The sequence below is a fragment of the Sceloporus occidentalis genome, unplaced genomic scaffold (assembly GCF_023333645.1).
Source record: "Sceloporus occidentalis isolate IW3139 unplaced genomic scaffold, rSceOcc1.0.p SCAF_2, whole genome shotgun sequence".
Taxonomy (NCBI): domain Eukaryota; kingdom Metazoa; phylum Chordata; class Lepidosauria; order Squamata; family Phrynosomatidae; genus Sceloporus; species Sceloporus occidentalis.
Genome location: NW_028316982.1, coordinates 56241721 through 56255732, shown reverse-complemented (window position 1 = coordinate 56255732; position 14012 = coordinate 56241721). Strand labels below are relative to the sequence as shown.

The 14012-nt window shown below is 39.7% G+C and overlaps 1 protein-coding gene across 4 annotated transcripts in view; it reads left to right on the top strand.

Moving 5' to 3' along the window:
* The first annotated feature begins 1406 nt into the window (after positions 1 to 1406).
* Positions 1407 to 14012, top strand: part of LIMS2 (LIM zinc finger domain containing 2) — a 35362-nt gene continuing 22756 nt past the window's right edge. The window contains exons 1-4 of one of the 4 annotated variants that reach the window (XM_089509542.1): positions 1407 to 2000; positions 11707 to 11866; positions 12939 to 13005; positions 13490 to 13610. In XM_089509542.1, coding sequence (XP_089365668.1) covers positions 1990 to 2000; positions 11707 to 11866; positions 12939 to 13005; positions 13490 to 13610 — 359 coding nt within the window. In that variant the 5' untranslated portion in view covers positions 1407 to 1989. Of the gene's footprint in view, positions 2001 to 3203; positions 3592 to 4173; positions 4789 to 6524; positions 6831 to 11706; positions 11867 to 12938; positions 13006 to 13489; positions 13611 to 14012 lie in introns of those variants that run through there. The other 3 variants (XM_089509543.1, XM_089509544.1, XM_089509540.1) reach the window with 3 other exon arrangements.

Sequence of the window (14012 nt, the reverse complement as noted above, 5' to 3'; positions counted from 1 at the left end):
TTTGGCGACGCCGGAAGTGAAGGCCGCTGTGGAGAACGGCTAGCAGGATACACTTCCGGGTCATTGCTGAGGGAACCGGGGTTGGGTAGTCACGTGGGTGGCTCTAGGAGGACGGTCTCCATAGTAACTACTGACGTAATGGTTACTCTTTTTTGGACCCAGATTGGCAGCGCTTTAATTGCCTGGGCTCAAGGCTATGGAATTCTGGGAGTTGGAGTTTGCTGTGGGGCCCAGAGCGGAGCAGAGCAGAACTCCCAGAATTCCATAGCCTTGAGCCCAGGCAATTAAAGCGCTGCCAAACCGGGTTATTTCTCCAGTGTGGATGCAGCCTTTCTGTTGTTGTTGCATGCCTTCAATCTATCATGGAGGTTTCCTTGGAAAGTGTCTTCAGAGGGGTTTTTTTCCTTCTCCTGGCTGAATTCTTTGGAATCTTGGGAAGTGTAGTTCTGTGAGACATTTAGCCTTCTCTGTCAGAGAGCTCTGGTGCCACTACAAACTACAGTTCCCAGAAATCCCTAGCAGTGACCCACGGCAGTTAAGGTGGTCTCAAACTGGATTAGTTCTGCTGTGTATTTTGGACCTGAAAGTCTGTTGTTACATCCGAGTGGCCTATATTACAGCCAAAAACATGGTTTCCGCCTTCCAAAGATATTTTGTTAGTGTGTCCCTTTAGCCTTTTTATGACTTTCCAATCATAGAATCCTAGAGTTGGAAGAGACCGCAAGGGCCAGCCAGTCCAGCCCCATTCTGCCATGCAGGAACTCTCAATCAAAGCATCCCCAGCCTCTGCTTAAAGACTCCAACGCTCTCTTTATCCAACCTCCTTTTAACACTGTCCAGGCTAGTGGATTTTGGAATTCCTCCTGGACAGGAGACTGAAATGTAGGACACGTCCTGGAAAAGGAGGATGTCCGGTCAACCTGCTTTCAGAAAAAAAAATTAAACCTAAAAGACTCGAAATTAAAATCCAAACCCTCCCCAAAAAACCAAATGTAATTTAAAAATAACGATTAGCCTTCATTTTGTTTATATGTCACAGAAAATACTGAAGAACTGTGTTTCTTCAAAAGAGTTGTTGCTCTTGTGTGACTCCAAGATATTTCTGACTTATGGCGACCCCACAACGAAGCTATCATGGGGTTTTCTTGGCAAGTCTCTTCAGAGGGGGCTTTGCCATGGCCATCCTCTCTGAGGCTGAGAGAGTGTGACTTGCCCATGGCCACCCAGTGGACCTATCTATCATGGGGTTTTCTTGGCAAGTTTCTTGGGGTTTGCCTCGGAGTGCAGTGGCGTCTCCTTCCCTGGAGGTCTTTAAGCAGAGGCTGGATGGCCATCTGTCACAGGGGATGCTTTGATTGAGAGTTCCTGCATGGCAGAAGGGGGAGGGCCCTTGCGGTCTCTTCCAACTCTGTGATTCCATGATTCTATGCCACTGCCATCCTCTGAGGCTGAGAGAGTGTGAGACTTGCCCTGTGGACCTATAATGGCTTCCCTTGGCAAGTCTTTTCAGATGAGGTTTGCCATGGCCATCCTCTGGGGCTGAGAGAGTGTGACTTGCCCATGGCCACCCAGTGGACCTATCTATCATGGGGTTTTCTTGGCCACTGTCTTCAGAGTGGGGCTTGCCATGGCCATCCTCTGAGGCTGGGAGAGTGTGACTTGCCCACAAGAGCAGTTTCTTGACTACTCAAAAGAGTGCCATCCTCTTAAAATGGTGCTCCCTCTTCCTCCCCGTCCTCCTCACAGCCCCCTCCATACAAGTCTCGCCCCAAAGCGCCAGGCCCACCCCCGCCATTGCATTCTTTAGGATCCCATTCCCTTTCTAGGAAAAGTATGCATTAGGGAGCCGAGGGGCGGGAAAAGGAAATGGAGGAGGAGGAGGAGGCCCTTCTTCGTCTTGAGCCGCTGCAGTAGGCGACGGCAGGGCGGGCGAGGAGGAGAGGGACCGAGGCCTGAGTGAGGAGGGCCCCGCTGAGTCCAAGGGCCGCCATGACGGGAAGGTAGGGAAATGCTTAAGAAGTGCAGGAAAGGGCCAGGGCTGCATCCACACTGCAGAAATAACCCGGTTTGGCAGCAGTTTAACTCTTTTCTGGCTCAAGGCTATGGAATTCTGGGAGATGGAATTCTGGTCCCCACAACAAACTCCAACTCCCAGAATTCCATAGCCTTCAGCCAGACAACAGTCAAAGCGGTGCCAAACCCGGTTTTCCCAGCCTAGGACTGGACTTAGGCTGGGAGTTGTAGTTTTGTAAGGCATTTAGCCTCCTCTGTCAGAGAGCTCTGGCGCTATGACAAACTACAATGCCCAGAAATGTAGGCTCTTCTTAGGCTGGGAGTTGTAGTTTTGTGAGGCATTTAGCCCCTCATGCTACAACCAACTACAATTCCCAGAATTCCATTGCATTGAGTTTGGGCAGTTAAAGTGGTGTCAACCCGGATTATTTCCGCAGTGGGGAAGCAGCCCAGAGCAGCCACCTGTCAGGCTTTCTCCCATTGCTTGGGACCGACCTGTCACCAAGACTTTATAAGCCTCAAGCCTTCTGCGGGAGTTCAATGGGAGGCTTGATGGTGTTCTGGGGTAACATGGCTGCTAAATATTTAGCTCCTATGCAAGTATCATGCCCAGTTGGGGATTTGAACCCTGGCTTCAAAACACACTGCAGAAATGATCCAGTTTGAGACTGCTTTAACTGCCCTAACTTGGTGCTAGGCAATTTTGGGAACTGTAGTTTGGTGAGACCTTTAGCCTTCTCTCTCTGGTGCCATAATAAACTACAATTCCCAGGATTTCCTAGCACTGAGCCAGGGCAATTAAAGAGGTCTCAAACTGGATTATTTCTGCAGTATGTTTTGGATTCTGGGGCCTGAACAGACAGGCCAAAATAAAGCTGCTTCCGGACACTTTGGAGGTATGCTGTTTAAATGACACACACATCTTAAGAGGCCAGACGCTGCGCCAAAGTTGTAAGTGTGGCTTTGGTGTGGCTTCCAGCCTCTTAAGAGGCATGCAGCATTTAAACAGTATACCTCCGAAGTGACCCGAAGCAGCTTTATTTTGGCCTGTCTGTTCGGGCCCCTGGTCTCCCGAGTCCTAGGCCAGCGCTCAAACCAATATACCATGCTGAATCTCAGTGCTAGTCCTAGTAATTTAAAGCAATATGAAAGTTTCTTTCAGCCTTCAAAGTGCTAAAGAAGTTTTAAGTGCAACCCTCGAATCTAGAGTGTGTGTGTGAAACAACGGCTTTTTTGTTTTTGTTTTAATTCCTCTGTCAGATGATGAAAGCCAAAGGCTTGGCAGTTATTGGATATATGAAGAAATAAAGAAAATGAATATCACTGCAGCTGCAAATACTGGGGGTGAGGGAGAGGGGCTTTTAGGGTGTGGCCTCAGGTTCCCCAAACAAAATGTAAATAAGTTTACAATTACTGCAAATGTATATAATGGTATTGCTCCAACCATGGATGTAATGATGGCTAATATGTAAGGGTCATTATTTTATATTATCTAATGCAGGAGAACCCACAGCAAATGGCTCAATTGATCACTGTAACTTTTTCAAGAAATCAGTGTACTGGAGGGTAACATTTTAAGTTAGTCTATTCTTTTAAATCAGGCTATTCTTTTAAATAAGTCGTCTATGGTCTCTCTTTGTCAGACCCCCCCCCCTCTTATTCTTTTTCTTGTCTATCTGCAATTACTGCTAAACTTGGACACCATGTTATCCATGTCTCTTCACCTCATAGCAAAACCTTTATCTCTAAATACCACAGACCCACACCTCTTTTTCTCAGTTACTCCCTCTTTTTGCAGTTTCTAGCCCCACTTTGTAATCTGCAATAGCATAAAACAATAGTGGTGGTGCCATAGCAAAAGACAAAGTGCTAACAGTTTTGATTCAGAAATACAGTAAACATGGTGACATGTAAATCTTCCAGGTTACTTTCATATTGAAATTTGCAAAGGGGGGGGGGATATGGTAAATATGCCTCTAAAGTGGTCTTGCAAGAGTAAATGATGACAATTAGTATGTCACCATTATCATCTATGCCTTGAACAGATATAAGAAGGAACTGAGGAAGGCTGAGTTTTCTATTTATCAGTGACTTTGTACTTGTATAAAGCCCACCTTCTGCCAGCTCTTTGGTGCTCAGGGATCTGAGATATGAGACAGTGGAAATGGGAGCTTTTTCTTTCCCACCCTGGAAGAAAACATCTGGAAGAATGTAACACTGGCAGTATATTCCTTTTTAGCTTTAATACAATTGTTAATCCCAACTGGAGTATACCCATTGAATCAATGAAGTTTACATAAGTGTTGATGTTTGCCATTGGTTTAATGGATCTACACTGGAGGGAAGTAATGTATATACTCATGTGTAAGTCTAGAAATTTTAGTAAAAATATTGACCCCAAAACCTGAGTCGACTTATCCATGGGGTCAATGTAAGTACTGTACCTTAACTTTTATCAAAAGAGGAACCATCCCTTTCTCTGAGTAGAGTGGCAAAAGGCAAGTGCTTAATGTATCCTGGAAGAAATGAAAAGAAGCACTGCCCTTCTCTATTTTCTCCACTGTGGTGCCACATCTGGCCTTTTTGAATGCCTAGGTGGGAAATTATCAGTGTGCTTTGGCATCATTTTCCTTTCCTTCATCCTTTGCATCCTTTGTTACATGTCCCTAAGTTTTACCCTGGACTTACACACGGGTTATATAAAAATCCATAACTTTGGCCCCAAAACCTTCTCTTGACTTATACGTGAGATCGACTTACATTTGAACATATATGGTATATTGAATTTAGACACAGGTAGATATTCAACTACTGTATTGTTGATTTAGTCATTTTTTTCTGTGTAAGAGTGCATAGGATTTCACCCTGGATGCATTTCATCATGAAATTTATTACCTTTTGACAGTGTTTTGGGGTCCATGTAGCTTGGGGAGAGTTTTTTATATTAATGGAGGTGTATACAGTATTTCTTCCTCTCACACTCACCAGCTTCCTGAGGCTGTTTTAAATCTGGAAGATTAGTGAACTAATTGTGGGGGAAAGAAATGTTATAGTCAGAAAACTCAGAATTTCTCTTGAACAAAAGTGAAGACTTTCAAATAGAAGGAACTATTGGACATTTATTCATATTCAGTAATTTATAATTCATTTTTAAAATCATAATTGATGTAATTTAAAAAATCTCTTAAGAAGAGATTTTAAAAAATTACATCAATGGTGATTTTAAAAACTGAGACTATGGTTCCCCGGACTGTGATACTTCTGACTAATAGGGCTGGGGCAGGGATTTAGGGTGCGTCATAGCTATGTGCACTAGCAGCTAGAATGAAAAAACTCCCAAGAGGCTATTTTCACCTCCAGATGTGTGAGCAGAAGTGATATGTGCAGAAACAAAGGGACATTTATCAAGCCACGCTATGCAGAAATTGAGGAACCACTTTTCTAAAACATCCCCATCACTTAATAATAGTTGTTGTTATTATTATTGTTATTGTTATTATTAGTATTAGTATCCCGCCTCTCCCTGTATTGGATCAAGGCAGGTAACAGCAAACAAGAACAATAAAATCAAACATGAATATCAATAGATAAAAGCATAGCAGGACATATTAATGCTTTTGTCAGTTGTTAAGAAAAAAGTGTTATATTTTCAGTCCTGAAAACACATTTTATAGCTTAAGAAATGAAACAAATGGATTTTAAATCTGCAGTTCTGCCTTGTAATATGTCTGATTACACTATGTCTAGTTGGAGTGCTGAGGAAGCTCTGTGATCAGCCCCTTTCCTCTGTTCTACATCATTCTACATTGTTGGATTTTACTAACTTTTCTTATTCCAGTGTGTGTATTAAAGTGTTTTTACAGAAGCAGAATAAGTAAGAATACTCATCAGCCCACATCACCTCAGAATATTATTAAATGGGAAAGTATCAGAGAAGGAGAGGAGGGTGGGGAATGGTGAGAAAGTCTCAATCACCAAAACAATATAAATATTTGAGTCATAACCAGCTTGTGTAATGTGATGCTTTCTTCAAGATGGGCGTGGAAAAAGGGATGGTGTAAAGAAACAGACGGTATCTGTAACACTTCAGCATCCCAGAGTGAATGTAGTGGGGAAAGGAATGTAAAGTATGTTTCTTTTCTGGGTATTTTGATATTGACAGCATGTGACTTTTGGAGTGAGTTTCAAAGCCAGGCAGTTTTCCAGCACTTGTTTTCCTAAGCAACAAAAAGGATGTTAATTATTGCAAAACTATGAAAGAACTGGTTAAAGAAGACTAATTCTTTAGGACTATTTTTCTGCATATTGTCATTGTTTATTGAATTGCCAAAAAACTACCAGTAAAGAAACGTGGGGTTTATTTCCTGCAATGGCTATTCAGATTAATTGCTCTTGTAATATTAGTTGACTGAAGTTAAGAATAATATTTTAAAATGTAATCCTTACTCAAATTAATCTGAAAGTATTACACTTTCATACTCACAAAATTATTTATCAGTGGAATTGAAGAAAACAAGCAAGATGGTTGACTAATTATGGAAGAGAACTTGCTGTACAACAAGGATGGATTTCGCTTGTTCTGATTAGCACTTCTGAGAAGAACAGTAATCTGAAAGAAACATTTCTTGAAACCTAAGGTTGGATTTCTCTTCCTCATACTGCTTTTTTAAAAAAGGAAAAGAGATAATCAGTTCCATGGCTGGCATGAAACTTCAGGAGCTAGCATCTTCCAAACTCTACCAACGCCGGCAGGATCGTCTGAGTGGCACAGTGGCATTATTCAGTGATGGGAATGAGAGGGCAGCTGGGATATTTGGGTAGGTTACATGGGTACCTCTTACAGATTAATGGGCTCAGTTTGCTGGAATGTTTCCTTTGGCTTCCTTAGAAGCAGGAAGTACAGAAAATTAGACAAGATGAAACTACCAGGTTTGAATTTCCACTGTTTGTGGAAAAGTGTTTCTTTGGCTCTGATATAATCAGTTCTGAACAATTACAGGAAAAGAGTTATGAAAGCCTTTACTCACTTAGTGACACTGGGCTATTGGTGCTGTAAACACTCTATAAACAAAAGTTGGGTATTATATTAATAGCTATTGTTTTTAAAAAATGTTTGAAAGTTAAAATCTGGAAGAATAGGTTTTTTCCATCCAAAGTAACTCTGTTATTTTATGAATAGTTTTCTAAGTTGCTGCATTTTTCTTATTTCTGTTCAGCATTTAAAGTATGACAGTGGTATATTCAGCATTCGTTTATAGGATGAGAAGGAGTTATGCTTGTTAAGAATTCTTAAGCAGAGCACACTTCTCCCCCTGGAGAAGTATTTTCTTTTTCTGTGATTTGGGAGATATTGCACCCATGAATGCTCAGTGTTTTTCAGAATTCTTAGAAAGAACTACAGCTTTCTTTGTCTCTTTTAAAATTTTATCATATTATTGTGATCACATTAAATCTGCACAGTATCCTGGTATGTGAGATTTTCCTGTGTAGTAAGACTTTTAAAATTGTTTGTCACCTAGCATTACATTATGTCATGTTATAATTGTTGGTTAACTCTGATGGGTTTAAAAAGCAGCTTGGAATCCAGTACATGAGAACTATTTGACAAACACTTTTAATGGTAAAGCTGTTACGGTCAGTGTTGCCAACAAGCCTCGAAGATATTCCCCAGAATGTTTTACCAAAATCCCAAATCCCTGGAATTCCCCAATATTTATTATTCAGTCCAAATCCCCGGAAAGAAATTAAATTCCCCGGATTCTGGGCAATTCCCTGAAAATTGGCAACACTGCTTAAGGTACTTAGTTACAGGCTTTGCAACCATTATTGGTAATAGCCATTGCACTAAAGCAGGGGTGAGCAAAGTACAGTCCCAGGGCTTGATGTTACTTTACAGGTATAATTTTGTGGTCCTTTGCCCTTGCTGGCTAATTGGAACAAACTTTTTCTTGTCCAAAAAAGCAATTCACATTTTAATAGGTTGCAAGGCAGGGTGAACGGGGCTGCACTGTACAGGATCAAGAATAACCATTTCTCAAACTAGGAGTGGACTCGCCCCAGAAGGTTTGGGGACAGAAAGCTCACTTCTGTATCCATCTCAGTTGTCCACCATAATGCTAAAATAATTACAGAAAAGTTATAAGTCTAATGTAGATTCAGTGTGAAGGAACAGTTGCAAAAAAAGATGAGATTTTTTACTCTGATAGTTACACCAGAAAAGAAATTTTGGCAGCTGCATCTTATCATACAAGTATGAAAAAATTGGTGCTTCTGCATTAAAGGTGTAGAAATCCTGTCCATTGGGTCTAATTGCCTAATGGTCATTTCTAACAATGTTTTAAAACCTCACATATTGTCACAAGGGTTGGAAAATCAATTTGACCAAAACAGTATTAATCGTACTTTGATATAAGTCATTGCAGTTATTTCAAATATGTAATTCTCAAACTAAACTAAAACTTTCTGGATTATATTTTGAGATTAAATAATGTCTGCACAAATTCTTTCTATTTTACTAGATAACCCATCTTTTCCTAAAACTGGGGCTCAAGGTGGCTGGCTAGCTTGTGACTCCACCAAGTTGAGCACAAGCTTACTATTAATAGTTTTGCCAAGTATGTTTTGTAGATTTTATGTGGCATGTGTTAGTTCCAACAGTTTGTTGAAGCATCTCAGTCAAATTAAGAGCACATCCTGGAATCTTCTACAGTGCTCAGAAGTTTGTTAGCAAATAAATCCATCTGCTTCCCCAAAGGAAGGAAATTTGGGCAACTGGTGCAGAGGACAATGTTCTGAAAAATGCAGTCGCTCTCAGGAATAAAAAGACAAACATCTGGAGAGGAAGTAACCATTGAATAGAACATAAAATTTAAATTATGGTCTACAATGACAGGAAAGAAAGGGAAGTGATCTCAGCTAAGGAGGGCAAACTGTATGGAGGGGAGAACCCCGAGAAGATAGCATTTGAGCAGAGTTTTGAATATTTGAAATATCAATATTCCCCAAAAAAGTATTATATTAAACATAACATCTTATGTGACATTAATCCCACAACATTATATGATCCACAGAACCCACTGTTCTCATATTTGTTTATATAAATTCAAGGTGAATTGAGAGACTGAGCTGAGAGTTAATATCCTCTTTCAAAATTTTGGATTCTTTAGTTGTTTCTTTTTAAGTCTAGGATGTGATCAAAGTTATTCCAAACTGCAAGGTTCTGTGAATGAGCTGAAATAAAGTATGTTTGTGGGATAAGTATTCCCAAATTCTCTTGCGTGTATTAAAAGTTGGTATTAGGAACAACTATTTCTGAATTTATGAGAGACTAGGGGAACAAATATTTAGCACACTAATAAGTTAATTTAAGGACAGTTAATACTATTTTTTGCTCATGACGGTAGGTAGCTTGTGGTCCTCTAGATAGTGTAGCTACCAGCATCCTTCATTACTGGCTATGTTGGTTAGGGTCAATGGAAGCTTTAGTCCAGCATCAATTGGAGGGCCACAAATTGACTACTCAATGTGTGTGTTGTGTGCCTTCAATCAGACTCCGAGTTATGGCAACCTTATCATAAGGTTTTCTTAGTAAGATTTATTCAGTGGTTTACCACTGCCTTTCTCTGATGCTAAGAGAGTGTGACTTGTCGAAGGTCATGGGTTTCCATGCTAAGCAGAGATTTGAACCCAAGTCTCCCAGGGCCTAGAGTCCAATATTTAAAAGACTACACTACATTGGCTTTTCCAGTAATCTGTATGTTTAAGAGAATTCCGCTATGTAACAATATTTGTGACATGCATTTTGAGAGTTTTCATTTTTCATTCTTTACGCAAGAGTCCATTCTGTTTACAGTTGGCCCTTCACTTACGCGGGGGATCCATTCCGGACCCTGCTGCATAAGGGGAAAATGCGTAAAGTCAAGCCCCATTAGAACTAATGGGTCTTGTTCCCGTGGCACATGCCCGGTGCACGCCCCATTGCTTCTTCCGGGGCGCGGGAGAAGTCTTTCTGGCGCGGCTTCCAGCATATGCTGGAAGCTGCGTATGGTGCGCCTGTGTATGACACAGGTGCACTGTATAAGGATTTTTTACTTTTTAAAAATGTGATACAGATTGAGTCTCACTTATCTGGAATTCCAAAATCCAAAATACTTCAAAATCCAAAACTTTTTTCATGGATGGCTGACATAGTGACACCTTTGCTTTCTGATGGTTCAGTGTACACAAACTTTATTTTTATGCACAAAATAATTAAAAATATTATGTATGAAATTACCTTCAGGCTAGGGCCATTGTGACGTAGTGGTTTGTGTATTGGACTATGACTCTGGAGACCAGGATTCAATTCCCAGCTCTGCCATGAAACCTACTGGGTGACCTTGGGCAAGTCACACTCTCAAGATCTCAGGGGAAGGCCATGGTAAACCTCCTCTAAACAAATTTTGCCAAGATAACCTCATGATAGATTTGCCTTAGGGTTGCTATAAGTCGGAAATGACTTCAAGTCACACAACGCACCCACATGTATATAAGATGTATATGAAACAAATTAATTTTATTTTTAGACTTTGGTTCCATCTTCAAGATAACACATTGTGTATATGCAAATATTCCAAAATCCTAACCACTTCTGGTCCCAAGCATTTCAGATAAGACTGATGTCATAGAATTAATGTTCTAATTATATGAAGCATTTTTAAAATTATTTTTTAATTTTTTCAGATTTTTCTTCGGGCCCCCTGTGCTTTGTATATGGTGTATGTGCTTTTAACTGGCAACTTAACAAATTGTAATGGCCATTTTCTGTTTTTGCCTCTTATCAATCATTTCTTTATAGTCAAAGATGTTTTAAGGACATAGCATCTAACATTAGATGCTCATTGTGCAGATTCACTATAATTCCCTGTGCACTATGATAGGATTGTCTGGGAAGTGGACCTTTTGTAAAATGTGAGTTACGAAAGCATATTGTTGCTCTTCACATTTGACATTTTTAGCCCTTGTGAGTGGGAGTATGGGTGGGATGAGTGGATGAATTTGAGATCTGCAGATCTAGAATCCAGAAATGTTTTTGAGGTCAAAAGGAACTGAGAACAAAAACATGATCCTGCAGAGAAACAGAACATTTGTCTCATTTCTTAAGGTCCACTATTTTTATTTCTTGTATAACTGTTCCTTCAGTTTCTTGTTCAACAAATTATATCTGTATCATAACATTCTCTGGCTCTTATTATTTGTATTCACTCATGTTTCTCTGGTAGTTTTTGCAGTTCTTACTGTGGAAGAATTTATTTTTGAATACTAGATAGCATGTGTTAAGTATGTTGAACAAATCACCAGTGAAGGGACAGGAGATATAGGCCCCATACAGACAGGTCAAAATAAAGTTGCTTCGGGTCGCTTTGGAGGTATAGCATACCTCCAAAGTGACCCGAAGCAGCTTTATTTTGGCAGTCTGTATGGGGCCATACTTAGTGAAAAATAGAGCTTACCATTACCAAACATGTTGAAGGCAAATACACATTTATGAAGCTACTGAGTCATATCTTTAGATAGGATTCTTCCAGTGTGACAGAATATACATTCATAACACTTCTTAATTTTTTATTATTATGATTTAGGTGGCTTTGATGGTTTCACTTTATAATCGTGAATCTGACACTGACTTGACTCTTGTTCCATTTTGTTCCCTAGTAACATGTCAGATGCCCTTGCAAATGCTGTGTGTGAACGCTGCCGGGCTCGTTTTGACCCCACGGAGAGAATTGTGAACAGCAATGGGGAACTATATCATGAAAACTGCTTCGTCTGTGCTCAGTGCTTTCGCCAGTTTCCAGATGGACTCTTTTATGATGTGAGATTTCCATATATGACATAATTGTTTCTGTGGAGCCTTCTGTAGAAAGCACAGAATGAGTCCTTTCTGAATCTTCATTCGCCAAGTAAAGCCAGAGGAGCCTCAGACTTTATCAAATATCTTTGCAATTCTAAAAACCATCATCTTTATTCCATTCTCCTCTCTTTTGTAGTAATTTAGTAATATAGATTTGATATGATCCAACATCTACAGGGTACAATCATCCCTCCACATTCGTGAGGGTTAGCGGTGAAGGACCCCACAAACATCAAAAAATCACGACTAATCCCTCCCCCCAGTTACAGGGTGGCAGGGAGGGGGGTAGAAGCTAGGCACTTGCTTGCCTCTCTTTCCTCTCCCTGCCACCCTGTAACTGGATCAGCTGGGCCAGTTACAGGGTGGCAGGGAGGGATTGAAGAGAAGCATGTGTGTGCTTCTCTCTCCCTTCCTCTGATGCCTCAGGGAGCTTGTCTGAGCTGAAAACTCTTTCATTTAAAACCAAACTAGTTTAAAGTTGTATCTGAATATGGTTAATAAGAGCCACAAAGAGGGGCTTCATTGATATATAAATCCACAATACCCCTTCTACATGTTCCCTAATCTTGTTGGTTCCATAGGAACATAGTAAGAGATAATCTAGTGTAGGCCCCATGCATTAAAATAATTCATTTACCACTAATACATTTTTTTTCATCTGAGAACTAGATTGTAAAGTTCAGAGTTTCACAAGCAAAATCACAATATGAGAGCTATCCCTAATTCAAGACAAGAAATATTGTTGCTAAAACACTTCTCCATATTTTGTTGTGTTAATGTATTTGCTGCTCATCTTCCCTATGTACCATTTCTTCCAATGTGGTGGGAAGAGGAGATGTAGTTACAATGACATTAATAATACAAATATCTCTAAAAGCTGCAGCGATAAAAAAAACCTGTTTTGAAGTAAAACACGTAGAAGCTGAAAAACAATGGTTTAAGACTTGTACATATTCATAAGAATCCTGCATACTGAGTAGAAGTGTCTGAATTTATGTGTTTCATGATATATGTTTTCCTGTATTTTTTCTAGTTTGAAGGGAGAAAATATTGCGAGCATGATTTTCAGATGTTGTTTGCACCCTGCTGTGGCGAATGTGGTAAGATCTCTAAGTGTACATATTCAAATGATACTTTGGGAGAAGTATAAATATTAAAGCATTATTGGTGGTTTTCTTACCTTTCCAAGATCAGCAGAGTAAAACAGAGAAATAGTATAGCACTAATTAAAATTAATTATTAATTTAAGGTTCTAAATCAAATGTCCCTGAAATTCAGAAGCTACAAAGAAATTATGTGGTTAATTGGAGTGGACATTAATATGAGAACTGGCAAATTTAGGTTTGACTGAATTCATGGTCCTGGGAAAATCACTCATGTTTAATTTGAATTTCTAACATGTAAAATAAGGATATTGATTACCAATCACAAGCTTGTTCTGAATCTGTTCTGTAAATCACTGAGTTACCTAAATAATAAGAATATATTGACTGTAGAATTTTTAGGGCATAATGATGGAGACAGAGATAAGTGCTTTGAATTAAATTACTGTTTTTAATTCATCTTTTGTTTTCTTGTTCCAAGGTGAGTTCATCATTGGCCGTGTTATCAAGGCAATGAACAATAACTGGCATCCAGAATGCTTTCGCTGTGAGCTCTGTGATGTAGCTCTTGCTGATTTGGGATTTGTGAAGAATGCTGGCAGGTAAGAGGGCAATGAGAGGACATGACTATGAGAGAATTCTTCAGGTAATACAGCTTGAACTTGCAGTAGGACATTGTTTAGATGGGAGGACTACTTCACTCTGTGGCAGCAGAAGTTCCAGGGTGGAATCAATAACTATTTATGACAAATCAGACTATTTCTATTCCTGCTACTCTGTCTTTTTTTAAAGCACTAATTTATTCCATCCTGTTTTGTATTCTCAAAAAATGTATTTTTTCCTTATGTATACATTTCCCCTCTACATTTATTAGGACAATCTTAGACACACATTAGAAATTATACACAAATGCACACATTTCTACTAAGGTATGCCTTCTTTGACAATGATTGTGTATACACTTCCTGATAAATGTAGTTTTGTATGCATTTCTCCTAGTGTAT